This window comes from Halictus rubicundus, chromosome 16 (assembly GCF_050948215.1).
Source record: "Halictus rubicundus isolate RS-2024b chromosome 16, iyHalRubi1_principal, whole genome shotgun sequence".
In the NCBI taxonomy this organism is placed as follows: domain Eukaryota; kingdom Metazoa; phylum Arthropoda; class Insecta; order Hymenoptera; family Halictidae; genus Halictus; species Halictus rubicundus.
The window spans coordinates 2,057,873-2,072,775 of record NC_135164.1 but is presented as its reverse complement, the minus strand read 5'-3'; the positions used below and the strand labels follow the sequence as shown (position 1 = coordinate 2,072,775).

The following is a 14,903-nucleotide window of genomic DNA, read 5'->3' as shown; positions in this document are numbered from 1 at the left end:
TTGCTACCCCCGGAATATGGTTTCAATTTGTTAGTTAGGTACGCGGACGCACCCAATGCGAAATCGGGGAGCCACCAGGTTGGAGAAATCTTTGTTGATTTGAATTTATGATTAGTAAGCCTCGTAACTTATATATAATTTAATTGATAGAATCCGAGCGGTAAGATTGTATCGCGTGGGAACGTCCAATTATTAGATTAGGATATTAGGCAATAATTAAGGGTTGTAGATTACGCGAGTTAACAAACAAGACAAATATATTCTGAAGTAAGATAATTACAAGTGTTGTTGTTTGTGTCGCGAGTAAATTTAGTGGGTGTACAATTGGAGAAATTGTTACCTATAATGTACGGTTTTGGAACAGTGTTTTTCACTGTCTGAGTTCGTGAACAATATTATACGTTTGTTTACACTAGTTTTCTCGCATACCAATAGAATATATTCAGTCAAACAGAAAAATTAGCAATCCTATCATTTTTTTCCCCAACATAAATTATTTTAACATATGTATGATTTAAGTAACATTTCCCATTGATGTATTAAACATTTTTTTTTTTTTTATAAAAGTGTAAGTGTAAATAGTATAATAGTACTTAGTATATATTAATTCTATTAAATACTAATATATTTATTATTTGTACTCATACACACAGAGGCACTTATCTATTATCATGTTTCAAAATTTTCTAAATCCCACTTACGTTTTTTTTTAATTTCCTATTGAAATTTTAACAAAAGGTGATTCAAGTTGATTTTATTGTCATAAAATCCGATGCATTCAGTAACAAAGTACTTTGTACTAACAAATTTCAATATTTTTATTATATTAAAAGACATATAAAATTTCATTTATAACATATATGTTTGGGACACATTTTTAAATACATCCTAAATATATTTTCAAATATGCTACATAATGTATTTACGGCCAATTATTCAAAAATAATTTACACATACTTCTCAGTTTAATGTAACAATAAAATTCCTTATAAAATATACAACTATTTATACTCAAGATTAGTTTCTTTACGTCGATGTATAGACTAATTTGGACAGTGCTGTTTGATGCAAGAAAAAGTAATTCAAATTGTGCTTTAAACATTAATTATTGGAAAATGTGAAAAGTAAATTGCCGTAAAATTACGTTTTCTTTCCCCCTTTTTTTTTTACTTGTATAATATCACAATTACTTTAAGTATTAAAGCGTTTTATATAGGCTGATTGGCAGTTGCTTCAATATGTGTTTTTGTGATAATATTGGAACTTTTTTTGAAGGACACATTTAGCACTTTGCTTTTTCATGTAACATATTTACTTGTACATGTCCTCTATCAGGTCCGCGTACATTTTGTGAATAACATTCCTCTTAAGCTTAAGGGTTGGTCCTAATTCACCAGTTGGTACTGAGAAATCGTGTGGCAAGATTTGGAATTTCTGAACTCTTTGCGCGTTGCTGATAACTTTTGTGTTTACTCTTTTAATTGCCTGATCAATTTCCTTATATACCTGAAAGAAATATTTCATTGATATACCGAATTGTTGAACAGTGTAATTAATTTGTAGTAACAATCCACTTACAAGAGGGTCACGAGTTTGTATGAGTTCTGTAACTGTTGTTGCCTTGCTTCCAATAGATTGCAACCATTTCAAGGTATCTGGGGTAAAATTATCTTTTGGCTCACCTGTTTCATTGTTCATCTCAGTCTGAAAATACATAATACATTTTCACAGGTAGTACTCACGTAATTGAGAACAGTATCACTGACAATTAGTAAATACCCTTCCCTTACCTTCAGAGAAACCAACATAGTAAGGTATTTCCGCTTGTCACCAATTAGTACAGCGTTGCTCAGTGCAGCTAATTCGGCTAATACTAATTGTTCTATGTGAACCGGGGGTATATTCTCGCCACCAGCAGTGATAATCAATTCTTTGATCCTTCCTAAAAATTAATAAAATAATAGGAATAGCATCTGGGTTAATTCCACGCTCTGACACTTTTCAGAATACTGTTTCGGATTTTGTTCAAATTTGGATATGTTGCAGTCTTTAGTGACATATGATTGCATCTCAAAGGATATTTCGAAATGGAAGTGGATTGTTCCGTCTCCCAATAATTAAAATAATGTACATCAAAGGCGCTTACCAGTCACATATAAAAATCCATCTGTGTCCTCCGTGCCCAAATCACCAGTATGCAGCCATCCATCTTCATCGAATACTTCTGCAGTTTTTTCAGGTTCATTTAAGTACCCCATAAACACGTGCCTGCCACTCATACAAATTTCTCCTTCGCCAGTACTACTGTCTGGGTTATCCAATTTCGTGCTGAACCCAGCCAGTGTTGTACCAACAGAACCAAGTCTAGGTACATAGAATGTATAATTAAGTATCACACTTTATAGGATATCAGCATTATGCCACGTGTATTCTTACCTGCAACGATCATTTGTACTTAAAGTATGCGCACCACCGCATTCCGACATTCCGTATGCTTCCAATATAACAATATCCAAACTCAGAAAGTACTGTTTAATTTCTGTACTCAAAGGTGCAGCCGCAGTGACGCATACGCTACATCTATCCAAACCGAGTGCTGCCTTTACTTTGTTAAACACTAACCATTTAGCAATCAAGTAGCCCCAGTGCTTAAAATCGGTGCCTTTCAGTTTATTTAGATTATAATAGAGGCCTTGCGCCTTTGCCCAAGCAGAGATCCAACTTTTAATCATGCCATTGTTTCGCGCGACCGACTGCATCTTTTCAAAAATTTTTTCCCACACTCTGGGCACACCTATGAAGACTGTAGGTCTTGCTACGACTAGGGTCTCGACTAAGGAACCCTTCAGTGCATTCTTGTCAGCAAAGTACAGTGTGCCCGCGATTGTCATGCAGCAGAATATATCAATGACCTGAAACCATTGAGAGTTATGTGCACCGGTAATTATGAAAATGACGTAAGTTGTCTAAATGTTTAACAGACACATTTTCGAACGAGGTATCCATAAAATTGTACTAAGAAATATAAATTTCACGTTAGTAGGTCACGTATTTGATGAAACATTTTGTTCCACAATGGAAAAGTGTTTTTGAATACATTCAAATTCGAAACAAAATATGTATGGCTTATGAATTTGAATGAATTCGTTCAAATATTAGATTGAATGCACGCTTACCTGCGCTGCAACGTGAGATAGTGGTAGATAACTGACTAAGACCTCCGAGGTATTTTCAAATTTGCAAGCGTCGACCAAATTCTGCGCATCATACACTAAGTTATCGTGATTCAGCATCACAGCCTTCGGATTTCCAACTGTACCTGACTACAAGCAAAATATCTGTACCTACCATTTTTTATACATGTTACCCGATTCGAATTTCAGTTTTCATACCGTGTAAACCAGTGTACAACATTCATTCACAGCGACAGTTTTCAGAACTCCGTTCAGTTTATCGTCAGACTCTGACTCTCCTATTTTGATCAAATCGTTCCACTACAATAGAAGAACTTTCATGAGGTCAAGTTCCGCAGCAGATTGTGTATTAGAAAATTAGCTACTAACGCTCAAAACATCCTTGTCTTTAGGTTCACCCTCGTACATGATGATTGCTTTCAAATGAGGGAGGTCATGCTTTATTTTCTGTATTTTCTCCAACTGCTTTATGTCTTCTACCACTATTATATTGGCTCGACTGTTGTCAGCGCAATATTGGCATGCTTCCGGAGAGTTCGTGGTATAGACTCCAACAGCGAATCCTCTGAAAAGAGGAAAGTATTAATTTACGGTTAAGTGTTCGGATAGATTGAGATAAAATTGTGTATTTACCCTGCATAAATTGCAGCGACATCCGAGATGATCCATTCTGGACTATTAAATCCTAAGATACAGACACCGTGATAACGTTCTAAACCCAGTTTCAGGAAAGCCTTGGCTACAGTTCTCACTAGTTTCTCGTACTCTCTGAAAATGGAGATCCAACAAATAAATACACGAAAGCGTCAATTGGGTCCTGTACCCTGATTCACGCTTAGGCTAAAGCAATGACAATACTTTTCTATAAAAAACAGTGTTTAAATTCTGTTACGCAAAAATATAGCTTTGCAATTTAAATTCGAATATCCTTCTACATTGGTCATGCTAATGTATGTTTTCTTCTTATCTTCTGAAATTATAGATTAGTATGATGCAATAGCATTTTTTACTTTATCTTCGTGTAACATTCTGTGTTGTGCATTGAATAATATCCTAGTGCTTATAGGTGTGCGACACACACAGGTAGAGAGTTATTTCTTTAACTGAGTCAACATTTTTCATTATTACCTAGAAATCTTTTGATGTTAATAACTTGGTAATGAACAACCAGCCGGACAAGTTGAAATCAATATAACAGAAAAAAAAACACAATGGATCAGGTGGAACACGTACCTGTAAGTGTAAGTTTTCCTTTTTCCATTAGCGTCGGCTCTAGTTACGAATGCAGTATGATCACCATATTTATTAGCTGTTTTACTTAACAATCCAGGAACCGATATCGGCGGTGCGGGATGAATGCCGCCCTCCTTTTTTAATTTAATTACCACGCGTCCATTTGGTTCCGTTGTGGTTCTCGAATCTGCCATCAAGACTTGATCCGGTCCTGAAGCAACAACAAAAGTGGAAAATTAGTGATGCACTTCGGATAGAAATTCGCTTGCACATTTTGCGAGTACGTACCATCCAGCCCGGTCATGCTGTGACTCGCAGAGTAGGTTCCCTTTTCCATCTTGTCCTGGTGGAATGTTAATCGAAAGATTAGTTAATGAAACGATTTCGCTTCTGTTTTATTTATTTCTCAGAGTTGTATTAAATTGATCTTACCTTTTCATTCAACGCGAACCCTTTTACCGCCCCATTCGATTGGATCGGCTGTACAGCGCTCATATTATCTGAAATGACAAATAATTACCGTATTCATTAATTAAGCGGTCATTAATAATTCACAAATTGGTGGTAATTCCGTTTAGAGAATAATAGAAGAAAAAGAATAAACTTGAAAGTCAATCAAGATTGCGCCCGACGAATCTTGATTATCTAGTCGTGCAGTTGATTAATAGTAAACTAATTAATTTTTAAATAAACATTAATTAGAGAATGCTCCAGCCAATTTCTCATTAATTATAATTACGAACATTTTCATTGACTCGATTATATTTGAGCGAAACACAAGTTTGATTATCGTGATATTCTTGTGGTTCCTCTTCGGGGAATGTTAAAGGTCATCGACGATGCCACTCTATCGCGCGAAGATTATCGCGAATACTATACTTTTTTGACGATGCCGATCATTAATTTCCGATTGTGCGACGAATTTCTACCGAAGCGTGAAAACAACAAATTCGGGTACAAAGATAACGAAGTAAAACAAAATCTGTTCATGATCAGCACGTTCAACTTCTGGAACTAGTATTCTTTCGTTCGACTGAACACAGAAAACGCGATTTGGACGACGCAGATAATTAATTTCCGATTGTGCGACCAACTTCTATCGAAGTGTGAAAGCAAAACAGAAACGTTCTTCATGATCAACACGTTCAACTTCTGAAACTAGTATTCTTTTTAGAGATAAAACGAGAAGTTTCGTCGAAAATCGGATAAGATTAAAGATCGAGTGGTAATTGTAAAAAAATTCTGATAGTTCCATCAAAACAGATCGCCGGTTAAAAGAAAGAGTCAGCCTTCTTTCGCAGCACGCTGATTTATATTTTCGAAATACATACCCGTGCGTCAAGTACAATAAATATTCATTTAAGCAAATCCTATGTCATTAAATTCAAAATGGCATAGGAAAGGTGGAAGCAAGTTGACTCCATATCGTTCCTCGAAACTTGCAAATCTTCAATGTTGATGACGTCTTTTGCTTTAACAGCAAAAACGAATAAGAATGCGCAGTATTGACGCTGTGTTATCAATATATACATTTATTTAAAGAATTACCGAAACGAACAGCGTACTTGAAATGAGGAGTTATTTTTGAATATTTGTAATTTGTTTCAAAGGATAAGAGTGCAAGGCGCAATTTACTTAGACGTGTCGCTAATGGAAATTATGAAATATGTTTCATTTCTCATACACGTGGCTTGCCAATCAATTTCGTTTCTGTATTAAAATGAAACGAGCCTGTAAATGGAACCACCACAGATTTAAAGATTGAAGCTTTCCCTTTACAACGAATCCTCAAAACTTGACCTTCGATCTTTTCTAGCCGACTTACTGAGCTTTGAACGAAAAGTGTACATACTGGTTACCTTGCAGTACGACTACACCTGTTCTTTGGTCCACAAAACAGCGGGGAAAAATCGTGGATCAAGTTTTGAGCATTCGTTGTACAGAGGAAGCATTAATCTTCAAGTCCACTCTGTTTTGTATAATTTATACAATTTTCTAGTGATCGAGTTGTTGTGTAACATTCTAGAGCATAGCAATGGACAAGTGTGGTTCATTATCGACGGTCTCTTGTATATTTCATGTATCGTTTCCCCACTTTTTCTGTGCCTTTTTCTTTTAACACTTATCCGTGTGTCAGGCGATGCACGGGCAAAGTGCAGCTCGCTAGATATCACCGTTTGCGGGTGTACACCAGCCTATTACATAAAGTATCGATAAATTATTCGTACGAGCCGCGCGCGGTCAAAAGTTTCGATAGAGGAGAGAAAGGGATAGGGATTATCGGACTATTCGTTCGGGACTGACCCTGACTGTGACTGGTCCAGGGTCGTTGATCGTGGATCTCGATCCGCGAAATCATCGGGCGCGGATAGATCGCTGCCCGTTGCTAGCTAGCCTTGCGTCGAACACGTCCAACTATTGATACAACAACACCGAGAGCGTTTATTGTTCCGAGTCGTTGACATCGTTGACACTTGCTGACGCGCGTTACCATCAACGTGGTATTGCCGATCCAATGAAACCGATCGATCTCGATCAGACTACCGATCCAGGCACAGTGGACTAGAGACCTCGAGAAAAAACAAAACAAAAAAAAATAGCGAAAATTCGCGATTTCGACGGATCTATCCGAAGCTTGGTATCCGAGAGCTTCCCAGGTCGCTGATAACGACACCAACACGGAACAATGAAGAAGTCTGTTGTTATTGCGTATTGGCCACCTCGTGTCTTTTTTGTACACTATTTGCTAGACTATGGATCGACTTTACGCAAAATAAAAATTCTCTACGTCCTTTACTAGAAAAAGGACTACTTCTATTACTTGTAGCGTGTCCAAGATAATGTAACGATAGTCTGAAATTTTTATTTTTACGCTTCTATATTTCATCATTTTTATGACATAAATTTATGACAAAATTGAGCAGATCGAATTGAAAATAGTGAAAATATTCCAAGAGTTATTATTGTTGGTTTCCTAAGACGATTAGGAAAAGAATTCAATGTATAGGGTAAGGTACACAATTACTACGGGAGTGCCAATTATTATGCCTATATTAATTATGACAAGAAAAAAAACCGTTAATACGACTACTAAAAAAAACTTCAATGAATGACTTGTTTAAATGTCACCTTCGAGATATCCTTAAAAGACCTTTGTCCATTTTAAAATGGAATTGAGTTTATTTCCACTGTTTTCTCCAAACTATATTTCACTTTTCGAGGTGTAACGCAAAATGAGGCTATATGCAAAATTTGAACTGTTTGTGAGAAAATCTTACAATATTCTAGTTGTGCTCATTTTTACGTAGTGTTTATTATGGAGATGTCTGAAAGTCTCTATTTAAAAATTGATGTTCTTATTTCGATATGGGAATGCTCAAAAGTTGTCACTTTACGAAAGAAGGATTTTTTGTTGAACACTAATGTTGAAAGATTGGATTTCGTTAACAATGTGCCGCTTTCTAGACCACTGTGCTACCACTGTGTCGCGAATCGGATATTATAATCGAAGATCTTTTTTATACTGAATACGGAGTCCCGGGTGTCTCCTTGAAATTACCGCCCCTCGAATACTCATACACATTTCTAGCATGGTCAGGCTTGCTATAATAGCTTGCTATAGCAACCTGCTTATTTATTTAATAGCTATCGCGCCTGTGTTGTATAATGAAACTCGATGAATAATTTCGTTGTGGGTGTTACGCCGTTATTGTGTTAATAGGTCACAGAGAACTTAACTAATCAAATCGGATTAGGTTTATTAGATTTTATAGTTATTCGATTTGTTGCTATCCTACGTTTGACATGAATAAACGAGGAATTTTATTCCAACAGTTTCAATGTCGTAGCAGCAATAAATTCATCGATCACGAATATGTTAAAAAACGCGGTAAAAACGGTGTATAAATTATGTTATAAATCAACGTCTAACGATTTGTTATTTTCAGTATTGCATAAAACCAGATACATAAGGGACTAAATTACTGTTTAAAAAAGAGATATTGCAGTGCCCCCACAGTAATTGGGTCCTTTGCTCTATGTCTAATAAACATTCGGACAAATAAATAACTTCGACTGATTGAAAAGTTACTCCGAATTTGTATATCGCAGACGATCTCGTTTCACTTCACGAATTAATTACGAAAAATTCTAATTAACACTTTAGCTACCCGGAAGTCTATTAATAGTGCCTATCATGCTGTATCTAAAAACAGCTTGACAATTTCATATTGAACGATAAGCACAACAAATCCACGAAGTCGCATTGCCAAAGGCGACTGTTGTTAAGCTGGTCATTTTTGCTGAACAATTTGTTTAAAAATCCTCGATTATTTACCTTGAAATTCTGAAACATCGTTAAGTAATCGCCGTCGAGGGAAGAGCGGTAATTTGTCGGTTAATGAAACAATGTACGACTGTTTGTGATAAACAATCGCGAGCCGAGCCGTGGTCCGACTCGTAGTTATTAAATTTTTAATGTTGCATTATACGATCGAATAGTGTTCTTGACAGGGCCAGCCCTTTAAAAGCGAATATCCGTGTCGGTGGCAGCGTGATTTCGAAAGATTTTTGACATTCCCGAAGGGAACGCTTAGCTCGAGGGCGTCGGACTGTTTGGTGTAATTTAATTAGGGGAATTACCTTTAAAAAGTAGAATAACCATCTCGGCGGCTTTCGAGGCAACGCGTTAAAGATTCCACGAGCGAAACTGACGGACTCGCCAAAATCAATAATAGAACATCACACCACCTTTCGGCGGCACATTCAAACACAAAACGGATATTTTCCGCGTTCGCACTTTGCTTTTTTGGAACAAAAACTGCCGCAACGCATTCGCCAAGCGCATAAAATCCATCGTATACCGTAAAGACTCCCGAACACATTAGTTTTTCGTCTTCGACGGTGCGGAAGCGACAATTATTCTGTAATTGTCAAAGCGCGACCGATCGCAACGGGCTAAACTCGCTCCGAAAAATTATCTAAAACAACTCGGAAGCTAATTAGTTGTTTAATATCGATGAACGTACGTTAGACGTACTTACGTTACAGTATCGAAATAATTGGCCGTTTCTTCGCATAATTGAAACGCCGCCATTTCGTATACGTAATGACGCGTTGCTTCAATGATTCACGTTCAACAACTCGTGCACTATCTAATCAATAGTGTCTGTGGTAATGGCAATGGCAATGGTAATGGTATAGTTTAAAAATTCTCTATGCAAAATATTTGCAAAAAGAGTACAATAAAAAAAAACGAAACCTATAACAATTTATAATGATTACGGATCTTCGTGTATAATAAAAATTGTTTGCGTCAATTGTGCGAAACTGGATTAGACATTTCTTTCTCACGAACTTCATTTGTTTCAATTTGTTTCCAATTACAGCTACTTATTTTTGGCATAAGCGCATAAAATTCGCCGTCTCATTATTACCGTAAGTGAATGCTAAAGTATTATCGTTGTACAACACTATCACCACAATTCAATTCAAATCAGTGTACAAAAATTACGTTATTGGCAGACAAGTTCCATTGTTTGGAAAACCGAGGGTTTACTTGACTCTACTTACTAGTAGTATTCTACTAGTATTTACTATTCCATTACTACTTACTGTTCCATTCCCCGGTGGTAAATGTATATAGACAGCATTTTGTGCACGATAAGAAGGCAATGAATCATACAAATCATGAAAAACCTGCGAACTGTACTCCATTAGATGACACGTGGGAAGCATGGTGACTTTGTCTCGTTTCATAATGAATTCAGAAAAGCTGTATGCTCCCTACGAATACCTGATTAGTTGACCAAGAAAAACCGATATTCATTTTTCATTGCAACGGACAAAAAAAAATGAACATTGAACGGTGACAGTAACGCGCAATCGCGTGTTTTGAAGGCTGCGGCGGAACACGTACGTCATTGGATGCAAAGATGCAATAATGCTGACATTCGGAATGACCTACGCCCGGAAGATTCAGGTGCGAATTATGCAATTCGAAAATACGGCCTCACGGCCGACTATGTGGAAACATTAACATCGTTTTGGTGTTGCGCAACACGATTTCCGGGCAAAATCATTGTTTTGCTTTGATGCTTCACTTGTCGAAAATTATTGTCGAACGATTGCTTGTAATCTAACCATTCAGTTTGGTACCGCTGCACATTGACATTTCTTGCGTGTGTTCCTTCGAAATTATTTATGTAACCTCTGTATCGAATATGGAAGATAATATTCATACATTACGATATAAGCATAGCTGTGAGTACTTAACAAATTGATAACGCTATCACTGTACAAATATATTCGTTGGTTATTCGAAATTGTTGGAAAATAAACAGAGCCACCGAGTAGCGGTAAACAAAAAATAAGGGATGTTATGAGAACTTCGCGATTAATTTAATTAATTAAAAGAATGGAACGATAGGCTTGATTTTACGGTATTTACGTGTCGTTGATGAGATTCGTGTTCGAAGAAGAGCGACCACTGAATAAAAATGCACTTATAAGATCAACGAGGCAACAGTAGAAACTTTAGAGGAATCGTACGATAACGATGTGTAATTCTAAACTTTTTAAAAATACTGAAGAGAATTTATATTTGTTTCCCGTATCTTGCAGTTTCTATTTTGCATAGAGATCCGCAGCTCGAGTTTCAGCTGACGATGTTGGCAGCAAACTTATCTTCTATTGTGACTTTCTTCCTCTCTGTTCTGTTGAAGATGGTACCGTTAAACGCCGGTGATTCGTTTGGACGCGGAAAGTGGGTCTATGCGCTCGAATAATTTGCTTTATGGAATTACCGAACCAAGTCCAGTTACCAGTATCGACGTGTTACCGATACTAAACAAAGAAGCACGGATAAACCGGTCGTACATCGAACAAACACGCCGAAAGTATTTTTAACACAGCCTATCAATCATCTCCAAAGAAAAAAACCGACAAAATCAAGTCATTTAATCATCGTTAATCAAAACTGCAGGGTCAACGCGTTGATCGCCCACTCGGCGACCACGAAAATAGGGGAAAAATCAAAGCAATTTGTTTGGCAAAATAAAAACTGAGACATCAAGATTTATGGTGTAATTTTTCAATCCTCTTACATATTACTGGCTGTGAGCAAAAGCACCGCCATTGAGCAATATTATCTGCTCGGCACAATAATGAAAGTATTATTGATATTAGACTGCGGATTTATATGCAAAATACAGCATATAACACTTGTTGCTACCCTATTTATAGATAGTATATTTTTCCACTCCGACAGAATTGACAGAAGCATTAATTTAAAATGAAATGTTTGTGACGCTTATTGTTGAAGGATTAAATTAAATATCGAAAACCCAAGTCATTCGAATGGACGTAACAATTTTACATCTACAATTACCCAGCATCCCTGAACCTGTTGCCATTAAAGCTTTGCTTTGTATAATTAGAGCTTGTACAGCTATTACGTCACAAACCATCGAAAGAGCACGGCAATTCGTGTTTGTTTGCTTCGAAAAATGCGTCGTTGCTGCTAAACATTATTTTACAATTTTTTACATCAGTAATTATACTATTCTGTTTAACTTACTCTAGCTTCTACTTGAAAAAAGGTACGATTTTTGACGAATTTGATTTAAACATTGGATTTTGCAAAATACAGTTCGTTTCTTGAATAATCATATTTTTGCGGGAAGAATCATGACATTTTCTAATTGCAATTCTGGTCTTTTTAATTGCAGAAATAAGAGTATAATTTGTTGTTATTTTACTTTTCTTAAAATTAAACCGTACTTGTTATCTCAAATATATCCGCCTTCATTTTCATATTCTTTTGTTTAAATTTTGATAAAATAACATTATCTTGCAAAGTATGCATTGATACGTTGATCTGTGAGTGAAAACATGATCAATCTTTGGTGAAAGATTTGCAGATTACGTGTACAGTTCAAATATCCAAATATTTTCAATGAAATATATAGTTTGTGAGCACGGCATTTCATATCGGCCAATTTATTCTACGAACAATGACTAACGTTATTGCAGTGCAATCGGAAATTCAAAGTTCATTATTGTTCGTTCAACATTATGAAGGAAAAAGATTATCTAACTAATTTAGATACTATTTCTGTGATGACTCGCATAGAATACAAATCGTTTTTGCGACATTGCATCGAATTATCAAGCAGTGAACTCGATTGCACTTATCGTATTTGCTGCAATTCCAACGATCAATTCTAAATAGAATTAATCCGTGGAATTAAATCAGTTACATACCTAAGCTAGCTAGTAATAAATCATACAAATTGACTTGGTCGTATAAATACTTTTACGAGCAACTCCTTATATATTGTATATGCCATTTAAATTAGTCGCGCAGTAATTCCAATGAAAATGTACATGAATTAAACTCGAACTATGGGTTTAAAAATTCTAATCGCAATACACAAATTTTTGGTACTTGAATTAATTTGGGTTAATTTGGGTTTTGTTTAACGGAATTATCACAGTTTAATATCGATCGGATATTTAGTGTTCGAACACTTCTCGGTTCCGCTGTATGTTGTCGACTAGAATCCGCAAAAAGCAAAATAATCGGTTTTGAAAATTCGTTTGGCTGGTTCGCCGTGTAGGAAGAAAGTCGTCGAAGCAGCACGCCCGACAAAAAGAAAGGTTAAAGAACGAGCACGTGTTGACCGTGAACACGTTCCGCGACCCGTCCATGGGCAGTGTTAGTGAGCTTCTCCCATTTTACTACGACCATACGCGATATCCAGAGTAAACGTTAATAGTATCTGTTGGCAGGTGGAATCATTGAGTTTTCCATTGACGTTGTGCGACGCGATTGGTCGGTTCCCGATGTCGGTTCGAACATCCGATTCCGGGCAACCGATCACGTTAGTCGTCACGCCAGACACGCTTTTCTTTCTAGAATAGCGAGCTGGTCATCCGCAATGTTGCCTCTACGCGAAATTTCTCAGACGACGGGTCCGATGAACGCGGTAATATCATTCCCGGATAGTTTATAACGCTTGAGATAACGCGATATCGCTGCGAATCCTCCGCAAAGTGGGGAACGAACTTACAACCCGTTACCGGCGATCACGCCACATCGGAATCCACTGTTTTGAAATCAGTGCCGTAACCACGGTTTGCAAATCCTCATCTAACAATGCTGTACTATCAATCGACGGAACACCGTGTAAAGCTATGTATACTTTGTATACTTGAGCATACATGGAAGATCGAAAAATGACGAGTCGATTTAGTCGACGTGTAAATGTTTTCAGGCTTATAGTGTCCCCCACTTTTTTCTTTTGGGATTAATCGACGGAACACCGTGAGGCATACAGAATCGTGCACTCCGGTACAGAGATGGTCCAAAAAATGACGAGTCGATTTAGTCGACGTGTAAATGTTTGCGATAGTGTCTTCTTCTTTTGTCATTTATCATTAATTGGCAAAACGCCTACAGTATAAAGAATAACTTGAGTACAGAAAAGCTGGAAAATTGACGAGTCGATTTAGTCGACATGTAAATGTTTGTACTTTTGTCATGAATTGGCAAAACACCGCAATAAAGAATAGCGTACCCTTGAGTATACAGAAAAGGTCGAAAAACGACGAGCCGATTTAGTCGAGGTATAAATGTTTGCAGGTGTCCTCCTCTTTTTTCTCTTCAAGTGTACGTCGATTTAGCAGACTTGTAATGTGTACGAACGATTTAGGATTCGCCTACTTCTTTCTTTCGAGAAAGTTGAATTTTGGATGGTGCGGACGGTCGAGGTGTTCGAGCGAAGTAGCAGGTAGAAGTGGCACGCGCTTACCTGGTATGACGTTCGTTGAATCGCAATTTTATGGTGACCACGGAACAAACGAACGCGAAAACGGTTTTCGCGTTGACTCTCTTGCGTGTGCCTCTCTGGCTCCTTCCGGCCGACAACCTCCACGCGACACGAACGTTCTTGCGATACTGACGGGAACACGCTGTGCCCGCCGTGATAATCCACGCTCGACTCGCAATCTACACGGATCCACACAGCACACTGCCGCTATTTCATAAGCATGTAGCGGGGATCGGCTGGCTGTACGATTGCCGGTCGACCAACACTGTTTTTTCCTCCGACAACCAACTGAAAAAATTTTCGGCGAGGAAGTACGCCTCTACATTCGGCAAATCGAGTTGTTAAACCGTTCGGCATTCAGTCTAGAATGGAATGAAAAATACTGAATGGTGCACAATGATATTTGCGGAAGTCTATCAAGGAATCTGTGTGTACACGCGAGTTCATCTTTCGTTAACCCACCCAACCTCGGTCGTTTATGTCCGAAGCAAAATTTCAAACTTGACTTTCTTTCTTATCAATATTTATTTTTCAACAACGATTTTATGTCGAAAAATGCGTACAGGGTGTATCCTCTAAGATTAGCTACTATTGGTAGGCAGTAGAGGATCAAATTATTAGAAAAGGAATAACATCTTTTTCAAAA

General features: G+C 37.3%; 1 protein-coding gene across 4 annotated transcripts; it reads right to left on the bottom strand.

The window, feature by feature from the left end:
• Positions 1-239: 239 nt before the first annotated feature.
• Positions 240-14,457, bottom strand: Bgm (acyl-CoA synthetase bubblegum family member 1). Of its 4 annotated transcripts, XM_076801622.1 has the most exons (13): positions 9,069-9,149; positions 4,860-4,927; positions 4,716-4,770; positions 4,428-4,638; positions 3,828-3,962; positions 3,564-3,759; positions 3,393-3,494; positions 3,177-3,323; positions 2,437-2,912; positions 2,147-2,364; positions 1,791-1,942; positions 1,579-1,704; positions 240-1,506 (listed from the first exon to the last, which is right to left on the bottom strand). In XM_076801622.1, exons 1-13 carry the CDS (start codon positions 9,088-9,090, stop codon positions 1,312-1,314), a joined length of 2,103 nt encoding a protein of 700 aa, XP_076657737.1. In that variant the 5' UTR covers positions 9,091-9,149; the 3' UTR covers positions 240-1,311. The 4 variants fall into 4 exon arrangements, with proteins under 4 accessions (XP_076657737.1, XP_076657736.1, XP_076657735.1 ...); XM_076801621.1 differs by lacking the exon at positions 9,069-9,149 and adding an exon at positions 14,240-14,457 and having other exon boundaries at positions 240-1,704; XM_076801620.1 differs by having other exon boundaries at positions 240-1,704; positions 9,069-9,146.
• Positions 14,458-14,903: the final 446 nt, after the last annotated feature.